Source organism: Fistularia commersonii, chromosome 2 (genome assembly GCF_037954325.1).
Source record: "Fistularia commersonii isolate RoL2024-O1a breed Wild chromosome 2, RoL_Fcom_v1.0, whole genome shotgun sequence".
NCBI classification, from domain to species: Eukaryota; Metazoa; Chordata; class Actinopteri; order Syngnathiformes; family Fistulariidae; genus Fistularia; species Fistularia commersonii.
Genome location: NC_141285.1, coordinates 12,857,702 through 12,881,419, shown reverse-complemented (window position 1 = coordinate 12,881,419; position 23,718 = coordinate 12,857,702). Strand labels below are relative to the sequence as shown.

The following is a 23,718-nucleotide window of genomic DNA, read 5'->3' as shown; positions in this document are numbered from 1 at the left end:
AGATACTCGCAAAGGTCTGGATGTAACATTTCCGAGCCGCATCTGTTCCCTGAAGTAACCAAGCGATGTGGCGACCATAGGTGGGAGCGACAAAGGCCGTGTGACGTAAAGGTCCTCGTTCTAGTTCCCTCTCTCTCTCTCTCTCTCTCTCTCTCTCTCTCTCTCTCTCTCTCTCTCTCTCTCTCTCTCTCTCTCTCTCTCGCTCTCTCTCTCTCTTTGTATCTCCCCCACTCTAGATCTACATCTTTCTCTTCCTCTACATTCATCGATCTCTCACTCCCTCTCGTTCACTAGTTTCGATGTCTGCTCAAGCCAGTCTCAGACGACTGCAAGCCATTTCCACTCTGTTCTCCTTTTATGTCTGGCCTTTTCATCTCGGACCAAAAGCAGTGGCATTTTTTTGAATTTGCATTTAATTAGATAGGATCGTTAGTCTTTCAGTTTCTGTTTCAATACTATTTCTCGTTGCGTTTGTTTCCAGTCTGTGTGATTGTGGCTTTGGTGATATTATCTTGAGTCAGTCTGGAACTTGCTCTCATCGTTATGGTTCTGTTTTAATAATACTAAGGGATTTTGTTTGAAGGCACATTTCTTGACACTGTAGGACACCATATAGACATGTGCACACGAAGAGTACTCACCAAGGAAAGGAATACACAATACACAAAATACACAATAGAAGTGACAAAGCAGATTGGCATCAAATGGAGCAGGCCACTCCGATCAGGAGCATCCTGAGCAGGACCCTGTTCTGCCTCGCCAGAAGACATGGCCCTTATTTTATTTGTACTTAACTGGGAAGACCAAATTTTTGAAAGCTCTGGGTATGTGATCTCTTAGTGAGAACCAATATGATTGATTAGAATAATTTGGGGGGAATTAAATGTACTAAAACAAAATACTGAAGGATATGATTGTCCAAAGGAGGGTCTTACTTTTGAGCTCCCCTTGTTCAGATGAAATGGTTTCGAAACTGCCATAACAAAAATTGAAGTCATTCATCAGATTCTTCTTCTCCTTTTGCTTTTCCCCTCAGGGCTCACCACAGCAAATCAATCTTCTCCAGCTAACCCTATTCTTTGTATCCCTCTCTTTCACACCAACTACCTTTATATTAGGAGGTGGCGTTGCACAGGAGGTGGAGCACTTGTCTTTGGAACCGAACATTCCTGGGTCAATTCCTGGCTCCTCTTAGTGTGTTGAAGTGTTGTTAACCAAGACTGCTGCACTGGTTGATGGCAGCTGCTGCTCATGGTTCATCCATGAGGCGTTAATCGCAGTCAACGAATATCCTGTCTCACTATGTCCATAAATCTTCTCTTTGGTCTTCCTCTAGACCTCCTACGTGGCAGCTCCAATTCCAGAAGCCGTCTACCAATATAGTCACTATTCCTCCTCTGCACATGACCAAACCATCTCAGTCTGGCTTCTCTGACCTTCCCTCCAAAACATCTAACATGTCCTGGTCCTCTGATAGGCTCATTCCTGAGCCTATTCATCCTTGTCACTCCCAAAGAGAACCTTAGCATCTTCATCTCTGTGACCTCTAACTCTGCCTCCTGTCCTCTCTTCATTGTTACTGTTTCTAGGCCATACAGCATCACGGGACAGCATCTGGTCACACCCCTGTCTTGTATACATTTCCTTTAAATCTGGCTGGCCGTCTTCGATCGCATAGTACCACTGACACTTTTCTCTACCCATTCAACCTGCTTGAACCTGTCTCTTCACCTCTTCTCCACACTCTCCGCTGCTCTGGACTGCTGACCCCAAGAACCTGAAATCCTCCAACTTCTTGATCTCCATCCTGTTGCCTCACCGTTCCACGCAGGTTCTTCTCATTCACACAAATACACTTTCTTGCTGCAACTAACCTTTACTCCTCTCCTTGCCAGAGCATACTTCCACCTCTCTAGATTTTGCTCAACCTTTTCCCTGCTCTTACTTAAGATCACAATGTCATCTGCAAACATCATGGTCTATGGATTGCTGTCTAACCTCATCTGTCAGCCTGTCCACTGCAAACAAGAAGGGGCTCAGAGTGGATCCCAAATGAAGATAGTGCATCTGTAGTACTCTTTCCAGGCATGAAGCTGTACTGCTGTCCACAAATGCTGACTTATGCTCTCAGTGTAGTTTGCACTACACTTTCCCATAACTTCATTGTATGGCTCATCAACTTTATCCCTCTATAGATACTGAATTCTGCACATACCCCTTATTCTTAAAAATAGGCAACATTACACTTGTTCACCATTCCTCAAGCATCTTCTCACTCGCTAAGATCCTGTTGAATAATCTAGCCAGAAACTCTACCACTGCCTCTCCCAGACACTTCCATACCTCCACAGGTATATCATCAGGACCAGCTAACATCTCTTTTACTAATCTCTGCTACTTTGTGGTCTACAATCACCTCTTCTACCCTTGCCTCTCTTTAATTTTCCTCATTCATCAGCTTTTCAATGTACTCTTTCCATCTTCCCATCACTTTTCTAGCATCTGTCGATACATTTCCCTCTCTATCCTTAATCATCTGCACCTGCTGTACATCCTTTCCATCTCTATCTGTTTTTCACCAACCTGCATAGATCATTCTCTCCCTCCTTCCCTCCAACCGAGCATACAAGTCATGTAAACTGAAACTGAAAATCATCGTGTACCGGGGCAGAACAGGACTCTTTCCTCAAGGCAAAGCTCTACAGACTGGACTGAAATGTACCAGCAGCTTTTGACAGCTTTTTACTGCTGTTTGATCATCCTCCTTTCATATGCATGAAGGTGACTATCTGAGCTGAGCTAAGCTGTCATGATAAAACAAAAAAAGACTACAGGCTGTTATATATCCATCTATCTATCTATCTATCTATCTATCTATCTCTCTCTCTCTCTCTCTCTCTCTCTCTCTTTCTCTCTCTCTCTCTCTCTCTCTATATATATATATATATATATATACATATATATATATATATGACTTAAGTCCTGCAATCACAATAATTTAATTTGTGTTTCTGAAAAAGCAACTGCAATGCACATTTGTCTGTTGGAGTTAAATGCTGTTTTGTGTAAATAATGTGGTAATGATCAGGTAAAGGGTGCTTTGCATGGATCATACACATATTTAACAAAGCCAAAGAGGTAAACACACTAAAGACATACCAAGGAACACAATGTGTATAACTATATTTCATCAATACGCTAGTGGTTCTAATAAAGTCTGAGGGTCATCCAGGATAAAATTGTGGATTTACAACACAACAGCAATAATTTCTGTTGATAGCGCAACTCTATTTATATCCTGTCACACACACACTGAGACTGTGGAAATACAGGAGGCCTCAAGCACAAAAATTCTCAGTGCAAACTCAAACTGCTCTTATTTTCTGCTGCAACCCTGTGGATTTATCCGGGCTTGGGACCGGCTCAGGGGAGACACTGGCCTGTGCCGCCCTGAGGCTTCATCAAAGTCATTTATCAGATTCCAGGATTGGAATGCAAATGGACAGATGGTGGAAAATGATGGAAATTACTTTAGCAAATACTCTCTTCCAGAAAAGACAGCAACATAGGGTAACTATAAGTTGAGGTAGGAGCACACAGGTGGACAACATCTTATATAGAAGATATCATCTGAAGGAGATCAGTGACTTTCTTTAAAGTCACTGATGTTAACACTGAAAGTGGTAGGTAAGTGTGTAGTCAGTGCAGCATAGGAAGATGAATAGTTGGAGTGGTGGAAGCTCAAAAAAGAGGTGTGTGTTGTGTGGTTTTCAAGGGGTTGAAAAGTGTCTCCCTGATTGGCTAATAGGACCTGGTAAAAAGGTGGGAGAGTACTTTGTGTGTCATTTGGAAAGAGAGTAGATAAGGAGCATTGGTGTTGGGATGAGAAAGTGTAGGAGTGCATAAAGAGAAAGAAGTGGGCTATGAAGAGGTGGGACACCAGGGAGACTGAAGAGAGCAGGATTATAGGAAATGCAGCATTAAGTGAAGGTTGTGGTATCATAGGCCAAACAAAGGGCATACGATGACCTGTATGACAGGTTGGACAGTAGGGAGGGAAATGAATATTTATACAGGTTGGTGAAACTGAAAGATAGAGATAGGAAAGACATACAACAAATCATGGTGATTAGGAATAGGGAAGCGGAAATATTGACAGGGACTGAACTGTGATGGGAAGATAGAAAGAGTATTTTGACGAGTTGGTTAATTTGGAAAATGAGAAAGAACAAAGAGTTAAACAGGTGACTCTTGTGGACCACAAACTAGTGGAGACTGGTAAAGGTGAAGTGAGGAAGGAATTGAAGAGGATGAAGAGGGAGGAAAGGTGAGCAAGGAGGCAGGAAGTTGGCCCTGATGATATATCTATAAAGGTATGGAAATATTGAAGAGAGTTGACTGTAGAGTTTCAGACTAGATTTGTTTAACAGGATCTTAGAGGCTTGAGGAATGGAGAAGTGTGAAAGCAATGATTTTTAAGAACAAGGGAGATGTCCATCTGGGAGGAGACCACAGGGAAGACCCAGAACACACTGGAGAGACTATGTCTCTAGGCTGGGCTGGGAACGCCTTGGGGTCCCCCCAGAAAAGCTGGACCATGTGGCGGGGGAGAGGGAGGTCTGGGCCTCACTGCTCCGACTGCTGCCCCCGCGATCCAACTCCGGATAAGTGGGGAAAGATGGATGGATGGATGGATGGAGGGAGATGTACAGATTTGTAATTATAGAGGAATAATGTTGATGAGCCATACAATGAAAAATAGGAAAGAGTTGTGGAAGCTTGACAGAGGGCAGATGTAGGCATTTGTGAGCAGCAATATGATATCATGCCAAGAAAGGGCACTATAGATGTGGTATTTGCTTTGAGAATATTGATGGAGAAGGTCAGATGGAGCTGCACTGCGACTTATGTAGACCTAGAAAAAGCATATGGCAGGGTGGTGAGAGAAAAACTGGGATACTATATGAGGAAGTCTGGAGAGGCAGAGAAGTATGTTGAAGTGGTGCAGGACATGTATGAGAGCTGTAATGCAGTGGTAAGGTGTGCCATAGCTGTGACAGAAAAGTTCAAGGAGGAATTGGGACTGTATCTCTGTTATAACAGTTATATTCGGAACCCCCCCACAGGTGATTAGAACTGAAGAAGCATCTCGGATGAGGGGTTAAACGTCTTCAAGTGAAAAAATCCAAGTCCAGTTGCCCTGACAATAAGATTTCGACTAGACTTCAGTCATTTCACTGTAGTCAGTTGGAGAAGAGCTAAAGAAGGTGGAGTATTTTAAGTACTTCGGGTCAACAGTCCAGAGTTACAGTGAGTGTAGAAAAGAGGTGAAAAAATGTGTGCAAGCAGGTTTGAGAGGATAAAGAAAAGAGTCATTTTCTACTGACTGAGGTTGTATTCTTTATCAAAGTGTCTTTTAGAGAAAAACAATGAGGAACTTTATGGACATGTGTTTTTGTTTCACCTTATTGAGTTTATATATGGATATATCCTCTTATCTCCATATATAGGATGGTATAACTTTGTCATACTGTATCAACAAAAGACAGAATAGAATCCATCAAGATGTGAAAGAGATGTTAATAATTGTACAAACCAATATATATAAACCCTGGAAAGAACAGAAATGAAGGTTGACGAAAATAAGACAGAAAACACGTGTGAATCAGAGGGACCAAAATGGAACGTGAGGTTGGAATGCACAGCAGGAGGCCCAGAGGAAGACCAAAGATGAGATTTAAGGATGAAGTGAAAGAAGGCACAAAGTTAGTTGGTGTAAGAGAGGAGGATACAGAAAATAAGGGTAGATGATTTGCACTGAAAGCTGAAAGGAAAAAGTTTAAAAGATTTAAGATGTCCGTCAATTGTAAAAGTATAAATATATAGAACTCGTTTCAGGTAATCAGGTGAAGAATAGATGCATTAATTATTCATTATTTCCACGCAAATTCTGTTTATCCTTCATTTGAAGCAATCACATAATAGATTGATAATTTGTCGCCCGACCAAGCTATCATCGCAAATGGCCTATCCGAGTTGCCGTAATAATGCAATCGCCTACTGTGGCGCTCCTCCTCAATGAGCGTTGGAAAGATGGCGACGGCATATGCACAAGTGAGAGTCGACTGTGCCGGCGGATTGAAAGTGTTTTAAATAGATTTATATCCACCTTTGTTGCAACATTTCAACGGTGCAAAGTCTGCACGATACTGCTAAGACATGGTTTAGTTCATGCATGATCGGGAATAAGAAGCCACTGCCCCACTATGGAGCCTCCGGACCGTAACAAACCCAGCAGGTATGCGAATTTGTTCAAAAGACACTCCACCATCAGGACCTCGCAGTTGCCAAATACAGAGCAGAACGTGACACTGCAATCGGCCTTAGTGCGCCAGCGCATCCCGTACAAATCGACTTCCTGTCAAATAGTGTGACTCGTGCAGTCATTGCAATTGCAACAGTGGAGTTGCAAACTTTTTGGACCTGCGTTTTCAAGCATTTGTTTTTTGTTGTAAATCTGCTGCTCATCTAATTTTCCAGTGCTTTACGAAAAGTAGAATGCTTGCTAAATGAGAAGGTAAAACATAGCGAACAATTTTCAACCGCAGTGCAACATGTTAGAGCGAAGGCTAGCTAACGTTCACTGTTAGCTGTTGCCTGATAGTTTATTGTTGAGTTGCGAACTGAAGCTGACCGAGCTGAGGATAATGTCATTTTACAATGCACTTGTAAGTTGGATCTAAATGTTGTCTTTTTTATGTAAAGGTGTACTGCCATACAATGTATTTAACCTTTACATCGAAGCACAAACTTCACAGGGACAAGCTAGCGTGCTGTTTCACTGTTTATTGTTAATCCCCTGACGTTGGCAAGCCTTGGCGCTTGTGTTGTTGGTACGAAAAGCAGCTCTTTATAATATTTTATTTGCCTTTATCTTTTTTGTAGACAGCTCATTTGTATGGTAAACAACCTTCCATTGACAAACCAGCAACAAATGGTCCACGACACGTCTTTGCACTGTTGAAATGGCAAGCCTATTGAAAAGCATATCCCCTGTATGGGTATCCATTGACATAGTAATAGGAATATGTATTTGTTAAATGTACGTTGCTCCTAATCAAAAACATGCAGTTTGCCCCTGACCGTAGGCTACAGATCCTTTGGAATCTGCTGTTATGGCTCCCCTATGCCCTTCCTTCTTCAGTTGCTTATCTGCAGAGCATGTTATTATGAAGCTAATCATCTTGGCTGTGTCATCTGAATGTATCATGAATTGTGCAGATAGGTCTTTCTTTTTTTGCATGGATACAAGAAGTGTACACGTTGAGTTTGTTCAAGAGCTAGCGGTTGATGGAAGAAGTCCCTTAGTAAAGTAGAAGTAGAAATGAATACAGAATATCAGTTGTCAGGTTTCGACAGATTTTCTCTCAGTTTTCATGTAAATGCATTGAATAGGCACATACGGGATGGAATTTAAAGCCTGTTCTGAGCTCAAATCTTTGAAAAATTGTTATAGTGTTCTGTAAATGTGCATATGTTCACAACGTAAATTGTGAGGATACTATTAAACCACATGGTGATGGAACTTCTGATGCAGACGTCCTGTGTATACAAACAGGCATGTAGAGCCAAAGGTACATAGTTTACAGCAACGCATTATTTTGCCAGTCTGCTGAGACGGCTAAGCTTTATGAGTAAATAGAAATTAAAGTTGTAATCACAGCCTTCACAAAATTTCAAAAGAAGCGTGGTTTGTCTTTAAGTAACAGATTAATCTGCTCCGCGTGCCTCACTGAGTGCTAAGTAAGGTTGTTTCAGATTGACAACTGAGTTATGCACTGATGGCCATTGAAGGCTATCGCTATCATTACAAGTACAGAGGTCCTTTGTTGATAATAACTTGTTCTCAAAGTCAGTCTGAAGACAGTGTGGCCTGCAAGCATTCCAGAGAATTCAGGATGTGGTGGTGGTGTACTGTGCACAGTGGATAGCTTTTTGAGCCCTGCAAACTTTTCATGGCTAAAACTCATTAATGATTTTCTACAGAAGACAGGCTGTACAATACAGATGGACCATCCTCTTGCATTTCCTATTCGCATCCTGTCTGCCAACACCTGTTTTAGAAAAGTGCACACAGCACTCACATTCTGTGTTTCTCTCATCTGTTGTTTAATAGAAAACAATAGGCTCTTTATATGTGCCAAACTATTTGATGGTAGAAAATTCACCATGTTAGTTCAAAAATGTTAGGGAAAGATTGCTGTAGAATTGCATATTTGAGGTTTTGATTTGACATTAAAGTATGCATTTCTGCACCCTAACTGAATTGTAGGCTGATTAAGTTATCCATTTTTTAGACCATATATTTTTTTCTAAAAAAGAGAAGATGAGTGCATTCACACTGCAATTGGCTTAAAGTTAGTAAGCTTGAATATGTTAGTTACATCATTTATCCTCTGGCAGAATGTTGAAACAGTATCTACATTTAAATTGCTGCAGATCATGTGATTTGTTTTGGTCAAGACTAGATTGGGAACTTAAGTTGTAAACTTTTTTTTTTCCTTGGATTAAATTATTTTTGATGAAAAATTTAGGGAAAGCAGTAAGTGCATCTGCATTCTGATTGATAGCCCAAAATTAGTGTATAAATTATCAGTTCCTGCAGATGGCTGTTACTGCTCTGTATATGCCACATGGTTTGCTTGTGGGATAGTCAGGGAGTTCCACTTTTGGCAGTGTCACACTGTTCCAGAGAAGGGTGTAGCCAAGTATTTTGTATTTGTTAACCCAGTCAGCTCGCAGTACAAATCTCTTGGCAACATTTGCAGGTCTGAGATATATGTGATTGAAATTTAGATTATTATTTTGGTGAACAGCTACAACTCTATTCTTTCCCCAGTTAACTCAGGGGTTCGATTAGTGGCTAGGAACCACATACGTGTGTGTGTGTGTGTGTGTGTGTGTGTGTGTGTGTGTGTGTGTGTGTGTGTGTGTGTGTGTGTGTGTGTGTGTGTGTGTGTGTGTGTGTGCGCGCGCGCACACACGTCTTGTTTTAGCTTACCGAGCATTGGTTATGCCAAAATTAATGACTTGATTGGTGGAAAGTGTATTCTTTCAAAACCCTGGCCAACTTTTTCTCCTGTCTCCCCTCACTAAAAATCCCCTTTAGTTTAGCCATTGTGAGCAAGCGTGCTCACTAACCAGCTGTGTGCTATTCAGTGTTGAGCCTCACGGGCCACGTGTCAGAACTATACAATAGAGTGCCCCTTCCTGGTACAATAGTGTGGATGGTTGGGTGTCAAAGGTCAGCGCCCCTCACCCCCCAACACTGGCTGCCCTTGGTATCACTGCTTCAGTCGCTGTACAGAAATGATGCTTGATTTTGTGCTGTTTATTATGCACTCAGTGCTTCTGCCTTAGGGCTATAGCATTCCATTGGCCTTTATTGCAACCCCAATGAGCCGTCAGATGAGCCAATGAGTGTAGCCAGACGCCATCTGCAGTGATAATTTACTGGTGGTAGCAAGTCATGAACAGCTTGAGCGTCATAGTGATGCCATGGTTAACTGCAGGGCACACAGGCAGGCTATGGTACTTTGTGCTGGATTAATTTTAAAAGCAAATTATCTAGTGTGTGAAATGTGTGTATTTTTCAATGCAGAACACTCTTTCTAGTAGTTACTCATAGCAATCAAACAAACAACCTGAGTGGGAAATGATGGCGTCACTGGTTCCACTGTCATTCCTCTGTGATTTAGTCATGCTGTTCTACATTGAGAAATAGATATTTGGTCTTGTTCCTTCTCGCATGCGTGTGCTATTTCTGTCTTCTGTCTCCACACAGTACTGCATGCTTGGCAATGTTTACAAATGTACATGGAACTTAATTATACTTATGACAGTGAAGGCTCTCAATGATGGTATGTCTTTCAAATATGCTGTATGATGAACTTATGCAAGAAAATGATATTCAAGCTTTTAATGATGAACTTAATTATCCTGGTTCCTGTCTTGCAATTTGCCTTGAAAAAGCACAGGGATAATTTTGTTCCTATGATAAACGCCTTGTTGTGACTCTCAAGACTGCATATTTGCACAATGTATTGCCAACATACTAAAAAGGTCACTGCTAAGTTCACTCTTGTAAAACGAGCCCTAAACATTTTTTCATACATTTATACATATATGTCCTCTTATGCAAGAGTTGTTCTGTTGTGTGAAAGTATAAGACTGTTGTAGCAAAGACCATTTACATTAAGGTGGTTAAGTTATCATCAAATCTACAATCTTATGTAGATTGAATTGATTTATAGCAGGTGTCTGTCTGCCAAGTAGTTAAACAAGTGATTTTCACATTACCCCCCTATCTTAACATTTAGTCATTCCCATTGAAAGTGATACAGCCTTCCTTGTTTCAACTGTGTCTACACAAATACTAACAGGCGCATGTTGGGGAATGCCTTTCAGTCAGATGATCGATGAAAGGACACATGGCAACCAGCATAGCGTACCCATTTTCATGGACACCCCCCCCCCCCGCCCTCTGTTTTTGTTGGCAGGGGTCAGACATCCAACCTTTCTTTCTAATCCTATTAAAGAAACCCTCGGAAATGCATTAGATAACAAAACTCTGAAATCCTAATCTGTAAAAAGCATGCCATTTGAACTTTGTCTCCCCCAAGCTTTTTTCAACAGGTTTTAACAGGGTGTTATTAATGTTTTCTTTGGTCTCCTTTTGCTGAAATTCTCTGCCACTATGATGTCAACAATAGGCTTACGTTTTGCATGAACACATACTTATTTTTCCCATTAAAATTATATTTTTCATATTATAAGTCTCTTATTCTGCAAAATGTTGAATAGTATTCTTAATTCTTAGCCGACTGTTAACGACACTTGCTTTTTTTCCTTTCTTTTTTATCTGTTACTGTATACATAAAACATGAGAGGCAGCCAATGGCGAGCCAACAGCTGATCATCCTGTCTGGAGAGTTGTAGCCCTGCACTACAGTAGTTCTGTGCAGCCTAGACAGCTGATCATGCTTCAAATGGACAGATCAAGTCAGTCTCCCACAAGTACAAGTCGCTCAACCTGTTGACTGTGGCAATACAGGGGATTTTCTATACACATTGTTATGCCACTAACAACCCAGTTCAAGCTTTTGCAACATGGTTGGTTTCCTGGTTTGACATGACAAAGTTTATATATAGTGCAGTTACCTTCACTTTCAGATTGTAATCCTTCATGAGATGCAAATGGAGTCTGTGAGAATTACTTATCCTGCTTGATTTTGTTCGTAAACTGCATTCAATTTTAATAGGCGGAACAACCCAGTTGAAGATGAATCCAAACAAAGTGAGGAATCCTGGGACTCTCCCAGTGAGGAAGAGGAACATCTGTATGGCACATCACCTCCTTTTACTGCCCGTCAGATGAAACGCATGTCTGGCAAACATCAGAAGAACAGCCAGGCAAAGGGTAATGGTCGCTCACCTATAAAGTGTAAGTTAACAGTCCTTCAAGCTTATTGTTTAGATTCCCCGGTTTTATTTATTTATGTATGTATGTATGTATGTATGTATTTATTTAAATACATGATCTTTTTGACTTATGTACTGTCTGAAAGGCATCCATGTATTTCAGCGGACCTCAGTCCATCGTCCCTGAAAGAGTGCCCAAGGCTAGTTGAGTCACCTGAGGAACACAGCTACAAGCAGGGTAAGAAACAGAGGGCGACGCAGAGGTCCACAGAGAGGGACCATAAGAAGACTTTTGAGGGCTCATTTACATTGGATCCACTTTCAAAATCAAGTCCCTTCAGCTCTCCAAGTATGGATCCCAGGAAGCATTACTTGAGCTTGGGCTGCAGCAGTTGCAAACTTCCTGTGACTATGCCACATATTGCTCGGACCCACCGCCAGACGTCCAGGACAGACTGTCCTGCAGACCGCCTCAAATTCTTTGAGACACTGCGTCTGTTGCTCAAGCTCACATCTATGTCCTCCAAGAGGAAGGAGAAGGAGCAGAGAGGCATGGAGAACATGCCCCTCATGGATCATAATAATGAAGTCATTTGGTTGGAGCTACAGGCATGGCATGCAAGACGCTCCACTGGTGACCAAGATTTTTTCCTTTTCACTGCCCGCCAAGCCATCCCTGACATCATCAAGGAGGTGTTACATTTTAAAGTTAACTATGAAAGCTTGAGAGTGGTCCAGTGTTCAGGAAATGAAACACTTCATGGGGACTATCAGACAGTACCAAATATTGTCTTTCGAGAGAAGAGCGAGACTGCTATAGCAAAGACCAACCACTGTGGAGTAGATGCCTGGGGCCGAAGTTCCTGTCCCTCGATGAATGCAGCTGAACCTCTGGGCTCTGATACTGACTTCAAGGAACACCTTCAGCGGCAGCGACTGGCATTTGAGCAAGTCAAGCGTGTCATGGAGATGCTGGAGTATGTGGAATCCTTGTACCCTTCGTTACAGACCTTGCAAAAGGACTATGAAAAGTACGCAGCACGAGACTTCCAGGGCAGGGTGCAGGCGCTCTGCCTGTGGCTCAATATAACACAGGACCTCAACCAGAAGTTACGTGTTATGGCCACTGTGCTGGGCCTTCATGATGTGTCTCGTATTGGTTGGCCTGTCTTTGAAATCCCTTCACCTCGTTGCTCTCGTGGCAATGAGGAAGATGAGAATGAGGATGATGAGGAAAATGATTCATCAGCCACTTTCACAGCTGAAAGCGATGGAGAGGAAAGGGATGCTGAGGAGGGGGAGGGTGTAGGATGTTCAGGAGGGGGAGAGTTGTCTCCCTCCCTGACTCCTAAATTTGCTCGAATGTTGTCAGAGGAGGATTTTCTCCCAACTGCGACAGCAGAAAGTGTAGAAGCACCTGGTGGAAGTGGAATATTTTGCCCAACAGCTATCTATAGACCATTTGTTGATAAAGCACTGAAGCAGATGGGATTGCGTAAACTGATCCTAAGACTACACAAACTGATGGATCGCTCTCTACAGAGGTCGAGAGCAGCACTGCTACGCCACTGTCCTGCACTGGAGGTTAGGCATTTTATGTCTATAATTACTCATACCAAGTTAAGCACACTATTCAAAAAATGATTTTGCAGTAAATTCAACCAAAGGTTCAATGCTTTATCTGAATAGGTCTTAAATCTCCCAGTGTATCAGAGATGATCAACATCTTTTGGTGTCTTCCAACATGATTATTCATCATGTCCTTAAAAAGCAAAACATATATGTAAAACATATACGTTTTGGACATGGTTTTATATTTTTGTAGAAAATTATCACATCGTGAGTGTTTTTCAGATTTAACATTGGGGCAAAAATGTTGCAAATTCTACATTAATTGTAATAATGCGACTCAGCAAGGCTAATAGTTTTCTGGTTCCATTTCTAGTGAGGGACCAAATTGTCATTTGTCTTTTATTGTCTGAATCAGTCTCTTTTTTTCTGTTTTTTTTTATTATTCATCCTCGCAATTGCTGATCTGATCTTACCACAATTGTAAAAGTAATGGATATATTTTTGATGCATACCTAAATAAACAAGTTTCAAAGACGGGAGGAGGTAGATGGGCCAACAGCCTGTCTTCTATAACTGTGGGCTTGTTAAGACTTTTTGCAATCCAAAAGAGATTGGTCAATGCAAAATCATGCAGCACACTGCTTTAAATCCTTTGTCCTGCTAAGTGTTAAAACCTGAAACATGCTCTGTATAGAAACCGTGTTCTCCTTACACATCCAGTTTGCAGACTTCCCAGACCCCATGCTGTACAATGACTACCTGCCTGAGCTGTCACGCCACGTCTCTTGTAGTAGTTCAGCTCATCCAGAGCTCGGAGCTGACCAGGTGTCCTGGGAGGATTTGTTGGACATGGATCTCCCATCCTTCCGACCTGCATTCCTTGTGCTTTGCAGAGTACTGCTCAATGTCATTCATGAATGCCTAAAACTGCGACTTGAACAGAGACCTGCAGGGGAGCCCTCACTACTCAGTATCAAACAGGCAAGCCGTTTATGATGCACAATTTACTATGTTTATCCTAAGTCTCAGTGCATTACTCTGTCTGAATTTGAAGTAAAGGCTATCATGTCAAGTCATCACAATATTCATATCTTTGCCACAAGCCCAAGTTGTCAAATAAATTATATTTCTGATCGTAAATTTTGTAGGATTTTACAATTTCAGTGTCCTTTTATATTTGGAGATTAGTGTGTCATGGAATTCTCATATGTCATTGCACTTTGCAGTTGGTGCGAGAGTGTAAAGAGGTTCTCAAAGGTGGCCTCCTAATGAAGCAGTACTACCAGTTCATGCTGCGGGGTGTCGTGACTGATGCTCAAGGCTTGCAAACAAATGCCAACATTGATGAGTTTGAGGAAGATCTTCATAAGATGCTTGTGGTAAACTAAGTCACTCTAATCTCTTGTCGTCCTATTCCAAGCAAGTGCAGGGGTTTTAGTTGGTTAATGTGAAATCAGTGAAGATGGACTTTCAGTTACATTATATGAACTTGAATACATTTTTTTTATTTGTTCATGCATAAGTCATCTTTCTTATAGGTTTACTTTGACTACATGCATAGTTGGATCCAGATGTTGCAGCAGTTGCCTCAGGCCTCTCACAGTTTAAAGAACTTGTTAGAGGAGGAGTGGCATTTCACCAAGGTCATAACCCCCTACATTCGTGGAGGGGAGGCCCAGTCTGGGAAGCTTTTTTGGTGAGTGACCAGTAATTATAGTATTTGGCTCATCGTCATGTGAAGCTAAACTTTACCAATGTTTGCCAAGCACTGATATTGATGATTAGTCTTTTGTTTGCTTGTGTGCTCATTTGCAACTCTAATCATACTGAGAGAGATATAATTTGTAACTTTGAGGAAACATCATTGAAAAACCTTAGAGTGGTTTAAGAGGCATCATTATGTAGAAACCTAAAGCCAAAATAAATGGAATAAATCATTTATACAGATAATAAAAGTAAAACTGAAAAACAAAAATCAGGTTGAATCACCTTTTTTTTGATGACTTCGGGCATACTGTTTGTCCATATGTAGAAAAACAGGTGGTTCTTAAGAATGATTTTGAGGCCTTTTTGTGAACTGCTGTTATGATTTGGAAGAAAAAAGCAAAAACCAAAACTCATCATATTTAGGAGTCTCCACAGAAAGTGTTTGCCTTTAACTTAAGAACTGTTGCTACAACAGCATTGGTTAACAACAAATTTAAAGTAAACAATTATAAATTCATGCAAGTAATGGCCTAAATGGTTTAGACTGGCTCATCTGATAGTTTGCAAAAAAAGCCTGATGATTTTTTAATGTCTGTTTTTATATACAGTCAAGTCAATGAGTATTTGATCCCCCTGTGATTTTTCAAGTTCACCCACTTAGAAATCATGGAGGGGTCTAAAATGTTCATCATTGGTGCATTTCCACTGTGACAGAAAGAATCAAAAATAAATAAATGAATAATTGGAAATCACACTGTATGATTTTTTTTTTTTAACAATTTATTTGTAAATTTCAGGCTCATATAAGTATTTGATCCCTTGCTAATCAGCCAGATTTGTAACCCTCAAAGACCTGTTGTTCTGCTTTTAAAGAGTCCAAATACACTCTGCTCATCATTCTAATTGAGTAGCACCCATTTGAGGATGTTAGCTTTCTTAAAGACAGCTTTGCACCCCACAATCTGTCAAAAGTATAGCAGCCAACATGAGTGAAACCAAAGAGCTGTCAGAAGACATGAGACAAAATTTTTGACCTTCACAAAGCTGGAAAGGGCTACAGAGCAGTTGCCACGCAGCTTGGTGAAAAAAGAACAGCTGTTGGAGCCATTGTCAGAAAATGGATGAGGCTAACAATGACTGTCAGTGTCCCTTTTTGTGGTCAGAACTTTTTTGTCTTAACTCCATTTGCCATGTTTGGAGGAAGAAGAAGGATTAGTATCATCCCAATAATACCATACCGACAGTGAAGCATGGGGGTCATCATACTCTGGGGATGTTTTTCAGTACAGGGGCCAGTACGACTGCACTGTATTAGGGAGAGGACAAACGGGGCCATGTATTGTGAGATATTGGTCAAAAAACCTCCTTCTCTCAGTCAGAGAATTGAAAATGGGTCGTGGCTGGGTCTTTCAACATGACAATGATCTGAAGCACACGGCCAGGAAAACCAAGGATTGGCTCCTTAGGAAGCACATCAAGGTTCTGGAGTGGCCCAGCCAGTCTCAAGACCTAAGTCCAATAGAAAATCTTTGGAGGGCGCTGAAACTCCATGTTGCTCAGTGATAGCCCCGAAACCTGAGAGATCTAGAGAAGATCTGTTTAGAGGAGTTTGCCAAAATCCCTGCTGCAGCGTGTGCAAACCTGGTGAAGACCTGCAGGAACTGTTTGACTTCTTTAATTATTAACAAAGGCTTCTGTACTAAATTATTGAATTGTTTGACTCAAGGGATCAAATACTTATTTTACCTTGTAATTTACAAATAAATTGTAAAACATCATACAATGTGATTTCTGTTTGTTTGTTTATTTATTTATTTATTTTTGATTCTTTCTGTCACAGTGGAAATTGCACCAATGATGAAAATTTTAGACCCCTCCATGATTTCCAAGTGGGAGAACTAACAAAGTCACAGGGGGGTCAAATATCTATTGACCTGACTGTACCAGGTTTTGCTTAAGATACACGCCTCACCTCCACCTCATTTTTTATCTTTACATCTATACCCATGGTAGTTTTGGTCAAAATTATATGGCTCAGCACAGTCATAGTGAGCCAGGTTTGCAGGTATTTCAATAATATCCAATATCATCAAACTTAAATCTGACATTGGTCAGCTGATGGTATAAATGGTCTGTGAGATGACTGTGGACATTATTTTGAATAAAGGAAAAATTGGTGTTAATTTAATGACCATCAAATATGGATAGTGTTTAAATTTATTTCTATTTGTGTAAAAAGAACAACATGAAGTACCTGTCAAATCATTTTTCTATTAAATTTTAGTTTGCTGAAGCATCTGGTTTACCTCTCATTCATTAAGATTTCAACAACTTTCCAGTCGCAAACAGTTATCACAGGTGGGTCAGAATGGATATGAACAATATACTGCCATTATTTTGATGTATTGATAAATACATACTAAGGAAGGGTAATGTCCATTCCTAATTATTTCTTTAGGTTAGGTAGGTTAGCTGCCACTGAAATGTCCTGGATGGGCTATTTACTTGAAAAAAGTAAAATAAACAAAAACACACTTAAGCTTTCACTTAGAGAAGCTCAGTATACAGGACTTCTGACAGCATTTGGTAATAACATGAGCTCTTACAATTTTTCAAATCCAATAATTACCCCCTGTCTTCGGTTCCATCCACTAGTTGTCAGTGTCACAACACAGGGGTGTAGGAGGCACCCCTTACGATTTCATGAGAGAGAGGCCAAACTGATTAATTTTGGGGAATTGGTCTTTTGTTGCCCAGCTAGTTACTCGGTATCCCAAAATAAAATCGTATCGTTTAGGTGCGTAACTTCTGTGCAGTATTAATGCAAAAAAGGTTCCAAGTTGAGTTCCAAGAATCACATTCTAATTGTCAAAAACAATAGGGAAAGATCAATTTCATGTCTTTTGTAGTTGATAGCCATTTCATTGCTGGAATGGGGTTTGCTTTATTTGCTCAAGTATTTAGGCAAGACATACATTAACCTAAACTGTAGTGTTCTTGAATTGAGCTCTCCACCTGGCATATATGTGATCCCATCTTTGTATTTTGCAAAGGTAACTCCAGTTTGTCTACCTCTTTAACTGTTGTGTTTCATGTATGGTTTGCATTTTACATTTGAAGCTTCAGTACTTTTCTAAGCAAAAGTGCAGCACTAGCAGCTGAAAAGAAAACACATAAGACCTCTAACAAGTTATGCAAAAGCACAGAGAACATTACAACTATTATGGACTTACTTTCTGCTGTTCTTAGTGAACACTAATTGGTAATACACAAAAAATAAGTGCTTATCTATATTGACTAACAGAGGCTAATTAGCTCTGACTTCTGACTAGGTTAGGTGCTAAAAAATGAAAAATCAGAATTTGTCTACCTTTAACATTTCTGTCAAATTTAACTTCAAACTATAACAAAGCCTAGTACTTTCTTCATGTACAAATGTAAAACCATAACTTCTTTTTCATACAATCCCTGGATACACTTCTGCTTTGTGCCTGTCAAAAGCTTATCAAGTATCTGTTTGAAACTGAAGAGTTTTTCTTTGCAGTGACATCGCTGGGATGCTGCTCAAATCCACTGGGGAGTTCCTTGATACCGGCCTGAAAAAGAGTGATAATGAATTTTTGGAAAGTTCAGATGATAGCACAGCCTCAGATGAGATCAGGTAAGAGTTGCATTTAATTGTCTGTGTTTTCAAGTCATTTTAATGTTTTAACAATAAATGTTTTCTCCAGGCGGTCGGTTATTGAGACAAGTCGCTCTCTAAAGGAGCTGTTTCATGAGGCCAGAGAACGAGCATCCAAGGCACTGGGCTTTGCGAAAATGCTTCGCAAGGTGAGACAATGACAATACCACAATGAGTTTAGGCTCCTCTGAAATAGAAAGCCGCTGCGGTGATTCTGCAGCATCCGTGACCTTGTTTTTTTAGTGGGGCAGAGAGCTCTAACACACTTTGTTTGCATAAATCTCAGGACCTGGAGGTTGCTGCAGATTTTGCCATTACTAATGGAGTGACTTGTCTTCTGGAAGCACTACAGAAAAGACACTATGTGAAGGTATGTTTCTGATGCTTTCTTTTGGAAATGCTTTTATTTTATTTGTTACAGTTTTTAGAAGAAACCATATTTTTACTTTCTTCTATCTAGGTTCAGATTCCAGGCTTGGAGGAGCTACAAGTTTTTGTTCCCTTTGGCTTAATGGCACAGAGGCCTCTCATTCTGCAGCTTCTCAATGCTGCTGCCGGGAAGGACTGCTCCAAAGAACCAGATGAAATTACAGAAGATGAGGCCTACCTGCTCATGAGTAAACATGGAGCAGGAGACTTTGCGTCAGAGTCAGACTGGACCCATTGGAATGGAAAGCTTCTCAAACTGGTTCCCCAAATGGAAACCGTTGACACGCTAAAAGCCATGAAGGTATTTTTTAGCCGTACATTTTTAAGCGTTTCTGCGCATTTCCAATTAAAATCTATTATTCCACTGTGCTTTCAGGTGGAGAACATGCTCTTGATAGTGATGCAGTCAGCTCATCTAGTGGCTCAGCGGAAAGCCTTTCAACAATCCATGGAGGATGTACTCACTCTGAGCCGTGAGCAAACATCTAGTCAACCCCTTATTGCAAGTGCTTTGGAGGAGCTCAAGGTACTTAGATAAAAAGCCTGACATTAGTCTCTACAGGTATGGCTTGAATTGTTCTGTCAGGTAAACTTTGCTATGCTGCATTTGCGTCAGGTAAGCTTATTTTCTGCTTTGTACTGCCTGAAAAAACATGCAAGGCCGCAATGTGATTGCATCTTAGTGGTAATTCTCAAAAAGTTTCACAAGGTTTTAACATCCTTTCCATTAAATGCTTCAATAATATTTTTAATTTTTCCCATGAATTCATTTTCAGCTTTAACTGCTTTTAGCAGATGTGTTGAATGCCATTTTTCAACGCGTACATCTCCTCTTGTATTCATTTTTGGTTCTTGCTTTATTTCTCCCCTTGATAACAGAATGAGGCACTACAGCTATGCATCAAGATTGGTATGACCATTGACAGAGTAGAGTACATGTTCACCACAGAGTTTGAAGCAGAGGTTGAAGAGACTGAGTCAGCCTCACTGCAGCAGTATTACAGAGAGGCCATGATTCAGGGCTATAATTTTGCCTTTGAGGTAAGTGCATGCTGAAATCAGTTGACATCTAATTGTAATAAACTATTATCTTTTTGCTTAGTTCCTTATTTTTCATGTATAAAACTTTTGTGGTGTTATCCAATATACCATAATAAATGCTTCTTTCATAAAGATTATAATGCTTAACTTTAATTTTGAGGTGTATGCCTTAGATTTTGTCAAACCCTAGATCCTTTGAATTGGCTGGACAATCTTATTTTGAACAGCCCCCAATTCAGTTCAGCAAAACAAAAACACTGAGTCCAAGACAAAGAATAAATCTATACTAACACCTCTTAAACATATTCAGATCGATTTAAGTCATCAGTATATTATAATTTATAGTAGGTAAATGAATGGTTCATTTAATTTCATGGCATCATGGCAAATTCTAGTCTAATCTTTCTACACAAAAAGATGAAGCAAGCACTTGAAAAAGTAATCTAGTCTAAAATTCCTACAGTTTAATCTACAAATAGATATCCCACATTAGCCTTGGCTTTAATAATATGAGTTTGTCTGTGTCAATAGAGGTCCCTTGGTGGCATGGCTGTTTCTGGCCATACCATTCTACTCAGCTTTATCCTGATGGATTGAATATGAGAGTGTGAACTTATTCATTTTTGCTTTTACTCTACAGTACCACAAGGAGGTGGTACGCTTGATGTCAGGGGAGTTCAGACAGAGGATTGGGGAACGTTATATAGCATTTGCCCGCAAGTGGATGACATATGTCCTCACCAAGTGTGAGAGTGGCAGGGGTACAAAGCCCAGGTAAGACGTCACATTAATCGCTTACTACCCTTGTTTTTTGAATGGTTTGTGGAACCAACCGGTTCAAGTTGTGCATGGATCTTTAAAGACAAAGAGGAAGGTCATGCAGTGTTGAGGGGAAATGTCACTATGGGCAGATATTGGAGTTGCTTGTATTGCTTCAACTGATAATCAACTTTTTCCTTTGGATTTTTTTTTTTTCTAGAAAGAAGTGACTTTGAAAATGATGAGAACAACAGTCTTATCCAAAATTGCATGACTCATTTCACACCCCACTCTGATTTAATTTAATTTGATAGCATCAAAAGTCTATATGAAAAAAACATTTGATTGCTTTTTCAAGTTTTTCGCTTCATATTTTTGTGTAGAAATGACTGCAAGCTGCAACTCACAGATTGTTTGCAGTTTTCTTTATATATCAATGGTGCAGCGCTCAAGTGTTTTTGAGTTGAGCATCAGTGACAAGAAGCTTCAGACCAATACTTGTGAATTTATTTAGCAATTATTGTAGCTATTTTTTTCAATATCATATCAAAAAGCCATTTGATGAGATGATTAAGATCTTATTCGCATGTTATTATTATGTTATCACCAGCAAAAGTAACTTGATATTTGAGGTTCATCAAATAAAATGCTTGTATTTTGCTCAAGCAAGCCACATCAAAAATACTGTGTTACAGTAATGTAGTCAGCTAAATACGATATTTTGTAAAGTACAGGAAAATGACATTCACATTTAAGTAGCAATACAGACCACTTTATACGATAATTCATTCTTAAGATCTGTATGACTTGTTCTTTCCAGAGACATAATGCTCATGAGTCAAATAACATGTTTGTGTCATCAACTGGTCATCAACAGAAAAAATACATCGCTGAATATATTTGAAGACCAGTCAGAGTGATTATTATATTTTTGTCTTACTCTCTGCTTCTGTTCTCAGTTTTCCTTTTTATACATACAATCAGGCTTAAAGAAGGAAATGAACAGTAGCCTCCCATTTTTAGAATTCCCCATTCACCACTTTGCTTTCTTTCACAGGTGGGCAACTCAGGGTTTTGATTTTCTTCAGGCCATTGAACCTGCATTTATATCAGCTTTACCAGAGGATGACTTCTTGGTAAACTTGACTCTCTTTATGTTTTTGTCGCCTAAGAGCTGATCGGGCATACTTTTAATATGATTTGTAAATTGTCTAATTATAGATGTTTGTTGGTCTCCTCAGAATTTACAAGCATTGATGAATGAATGCATTGGACATGTTATCGGCAAACCACATAGTCCAGTCACAGGATTGTACATTGGTAAGAGTCTTTGGGATGTCCTTTGAATTTAGAGTGCAGGATTTGAATCATGCGGTTGTTTGATGCTGCATGCTTGTAAGTTTAGTGTCATTGGAAAAAATGTCTTTCCACAAAGTTGAGATAAGGACAATAATACTACAATACAATTCAATATATATAATATAAATTGCCTCTTTTTCTAATTTGATTATTTTCACTGTGCAGGAACAGCTACAGCTGGCACATGCTGAAGGCTACATTTACCATTGTTTATCATATACATGTCTGACAATGTTATACTGTGGTTGTGTAGTTCTGGCAAAAAAAACACACACAAAAAAAAAATCTCAAGAATTTTGCTAGGTAAACTCAGTCAGGCAAACTGCATGATTTTGTCGACCCAATCGTAATGTGTTCTTACCTTACAAAAAAGCTGTAAAAAAACAACATAAATTACATAGCACTCCCACAGATTTATATCTTTATCCTTCCCTTGTTGAGTTGTTTGACTATTTGTGTGTGCTTTTAAAATTAGCAGGAATTCTGACTAAACTTTTTTTCTTTTCAGCTCCCAGAAATAGCCCCCGTCCTGTCAAAGTTCCTCGCTGTCATAGTGACCCACCAAATCCTAATCTTTTCATCCCTAATACAGAAGGCTTCAGGTTAGCTGTTTGTGTTTTACAGGAGATGTTATCAATCACTTCTCTTTCTACTCTGCTTTACTGTTACTGCTAATCTCTGCATGTCTGATTGTGCATCACCCACTTGGCTTTTTGTAGTGACTGATGTTGCTGTCTCTCTTTGTATGAAGCTTTGTGTTTCTGTAAACTTTCTGAGAAAGTATACACCGTCTTATTTTTTTATTTGTAACTTTTCTGATTGAGCGAGCGAGCGAGTGAGTGAGAGTTCCTCAACCAGTCACCCCGTCACCACCACAAACATCTGTACTGCTCCAATACAAGCTGATCTGCTTTACACGGCAGAGCTCCTCAGTTTGTTTTTTCACCACACAGCTCTCGAAGTCTTCCTTGTGACCTCCGGAACCAGCTTTTGCCCAACGGCCCTCGTCCTGTCTCACAGGGCTTAGGGGAACACAGCCACACCAAAGCACCCAGCAACACTCCCAATGATGTCAGGTAGCTCTGCCCCCAAGTCACCTGTCAGAAACCATTGTCAAAACACTGGCCAAATACAAAAGCATTTCAACATTGCTTTAGTAAGACATTTTCAGATCAAAAGAAGGAATGCCTTGCTGGGGGAAGTGTAAACAATTTTTTCCATGCCTGAGTACTAAGCATTACTTGGCCGTTGGCAGGGACATAAATCCAACTAGTTTTTAAGACAACCTTACTATCTTTAACAGGGAATTTTTGATAAATAATTTGCCAGGCACATCTTTCAAATGCTATTATTTCTCTAATTACACCACAAATACTCATAACTACTGTAAATTCGACTTTATTCTTGACAGACTCTTGACAGATTCTTGTTATTCTTTTTCAAATAGAGCCTTACAAGGCTTTCAAATTGCTACATCATAGACATAAACCAGATGTAATCATTTCAGTACATCTATTACAGATTGTTGAATAAAAGAAAAAAAAAACACATTACTATTGATAAAACTACCCTTATTTTGTTTTGACGACATCCTTGTATTCCCTGCATTTTTCAGTTTCCTACATAAAATTATATAGACGGAGATACAGTATTTGAATATGATGAAGCATTGATGGCATTGCCACAGA

At 40.0% G+C, this 23,718-nt stretch overlaps 1 protein-coding gene across 3 annotated transcripts in view; it reads left to right on the top strand.

The window, feature by feature from the left end:
* Window positions 1-6,076: 6,076 nt before the first annotated feature.
* The window catches only part of map3k4 (mitogen-activated protein kinase kinase kinase 4), a 23,518-nt gene continuing 5,876 nt past the window's right edge, over window positions 6,077-23,718 (top strand). The window contains exons 1-17 of one of the 3 annotated variants that reach the window (XM_086167998.1): window positions 6,077-6,298; window positions 11,322-11,503; window positions 11,645-13,065; window positions 13,774-14,034; window positions 14,280-14,432; window positions 14,592-14,749; window positions 18,305-18,421; window positions 18,492-18,591; window positions 18,729-18,812; window positions 18,903-19,172; window positions 19,248-19,397; window positions 19,751-19,912; window positions 20,553-20,686; window positions 21,729-21,807; window positions 21,913-21,991; window positions 22,539-22,632; window positions 22,984-23,106. In XM_086167998.1, the coding sequence (XP_086024124.1) occupies window positions 6,267-6,298; window positions 11,322-11,503; window positions 11,645-13,065; window positions 13,774-14,034; window positions 14,280-14,432; window positions 14,592-14,749; window positions 18,305-18,421; window positions 18,492-18,591; window positions 18,729-18,812; window positions 18,903-19,172; window positions 19,248-19,397; window positions 19,751-19,912; window positions 20,553-20,686; window positions 21,729-21,807; window positions 21,913-21,991; window positions 22,539-22,632; window positions 22,984-23,106 (3,599 nt within the window). In that variant the 5' untranslated portion in view covers window positions 6,077-6,266. Of the gene's footprint in view, window positions 6,299-6,583; window positions 6,729-11,321; window positions 11,504-11,644; window positions 13,066-13,773; window positions 14,035-14,279; window positions 14,433-14,591; window positions 14,750-18,304; window positions 18,422-18,491; window positions 18,592-18,728; window positions 18,813-18,902; window positions 19,173-19,247; window positions 19,398-19,750; window positions 19,913-20,552; window positions 20,687-21,728; window positions 21,808-21,912; window positions 21,992-22,538; window positions 22,633-22,983; window positions 23,107-23,718 lie in introns of those variants that run through there. The other 2 variants (XM_086168007.1, XM_086168018.1) reach the window with 2 other exon arrangements.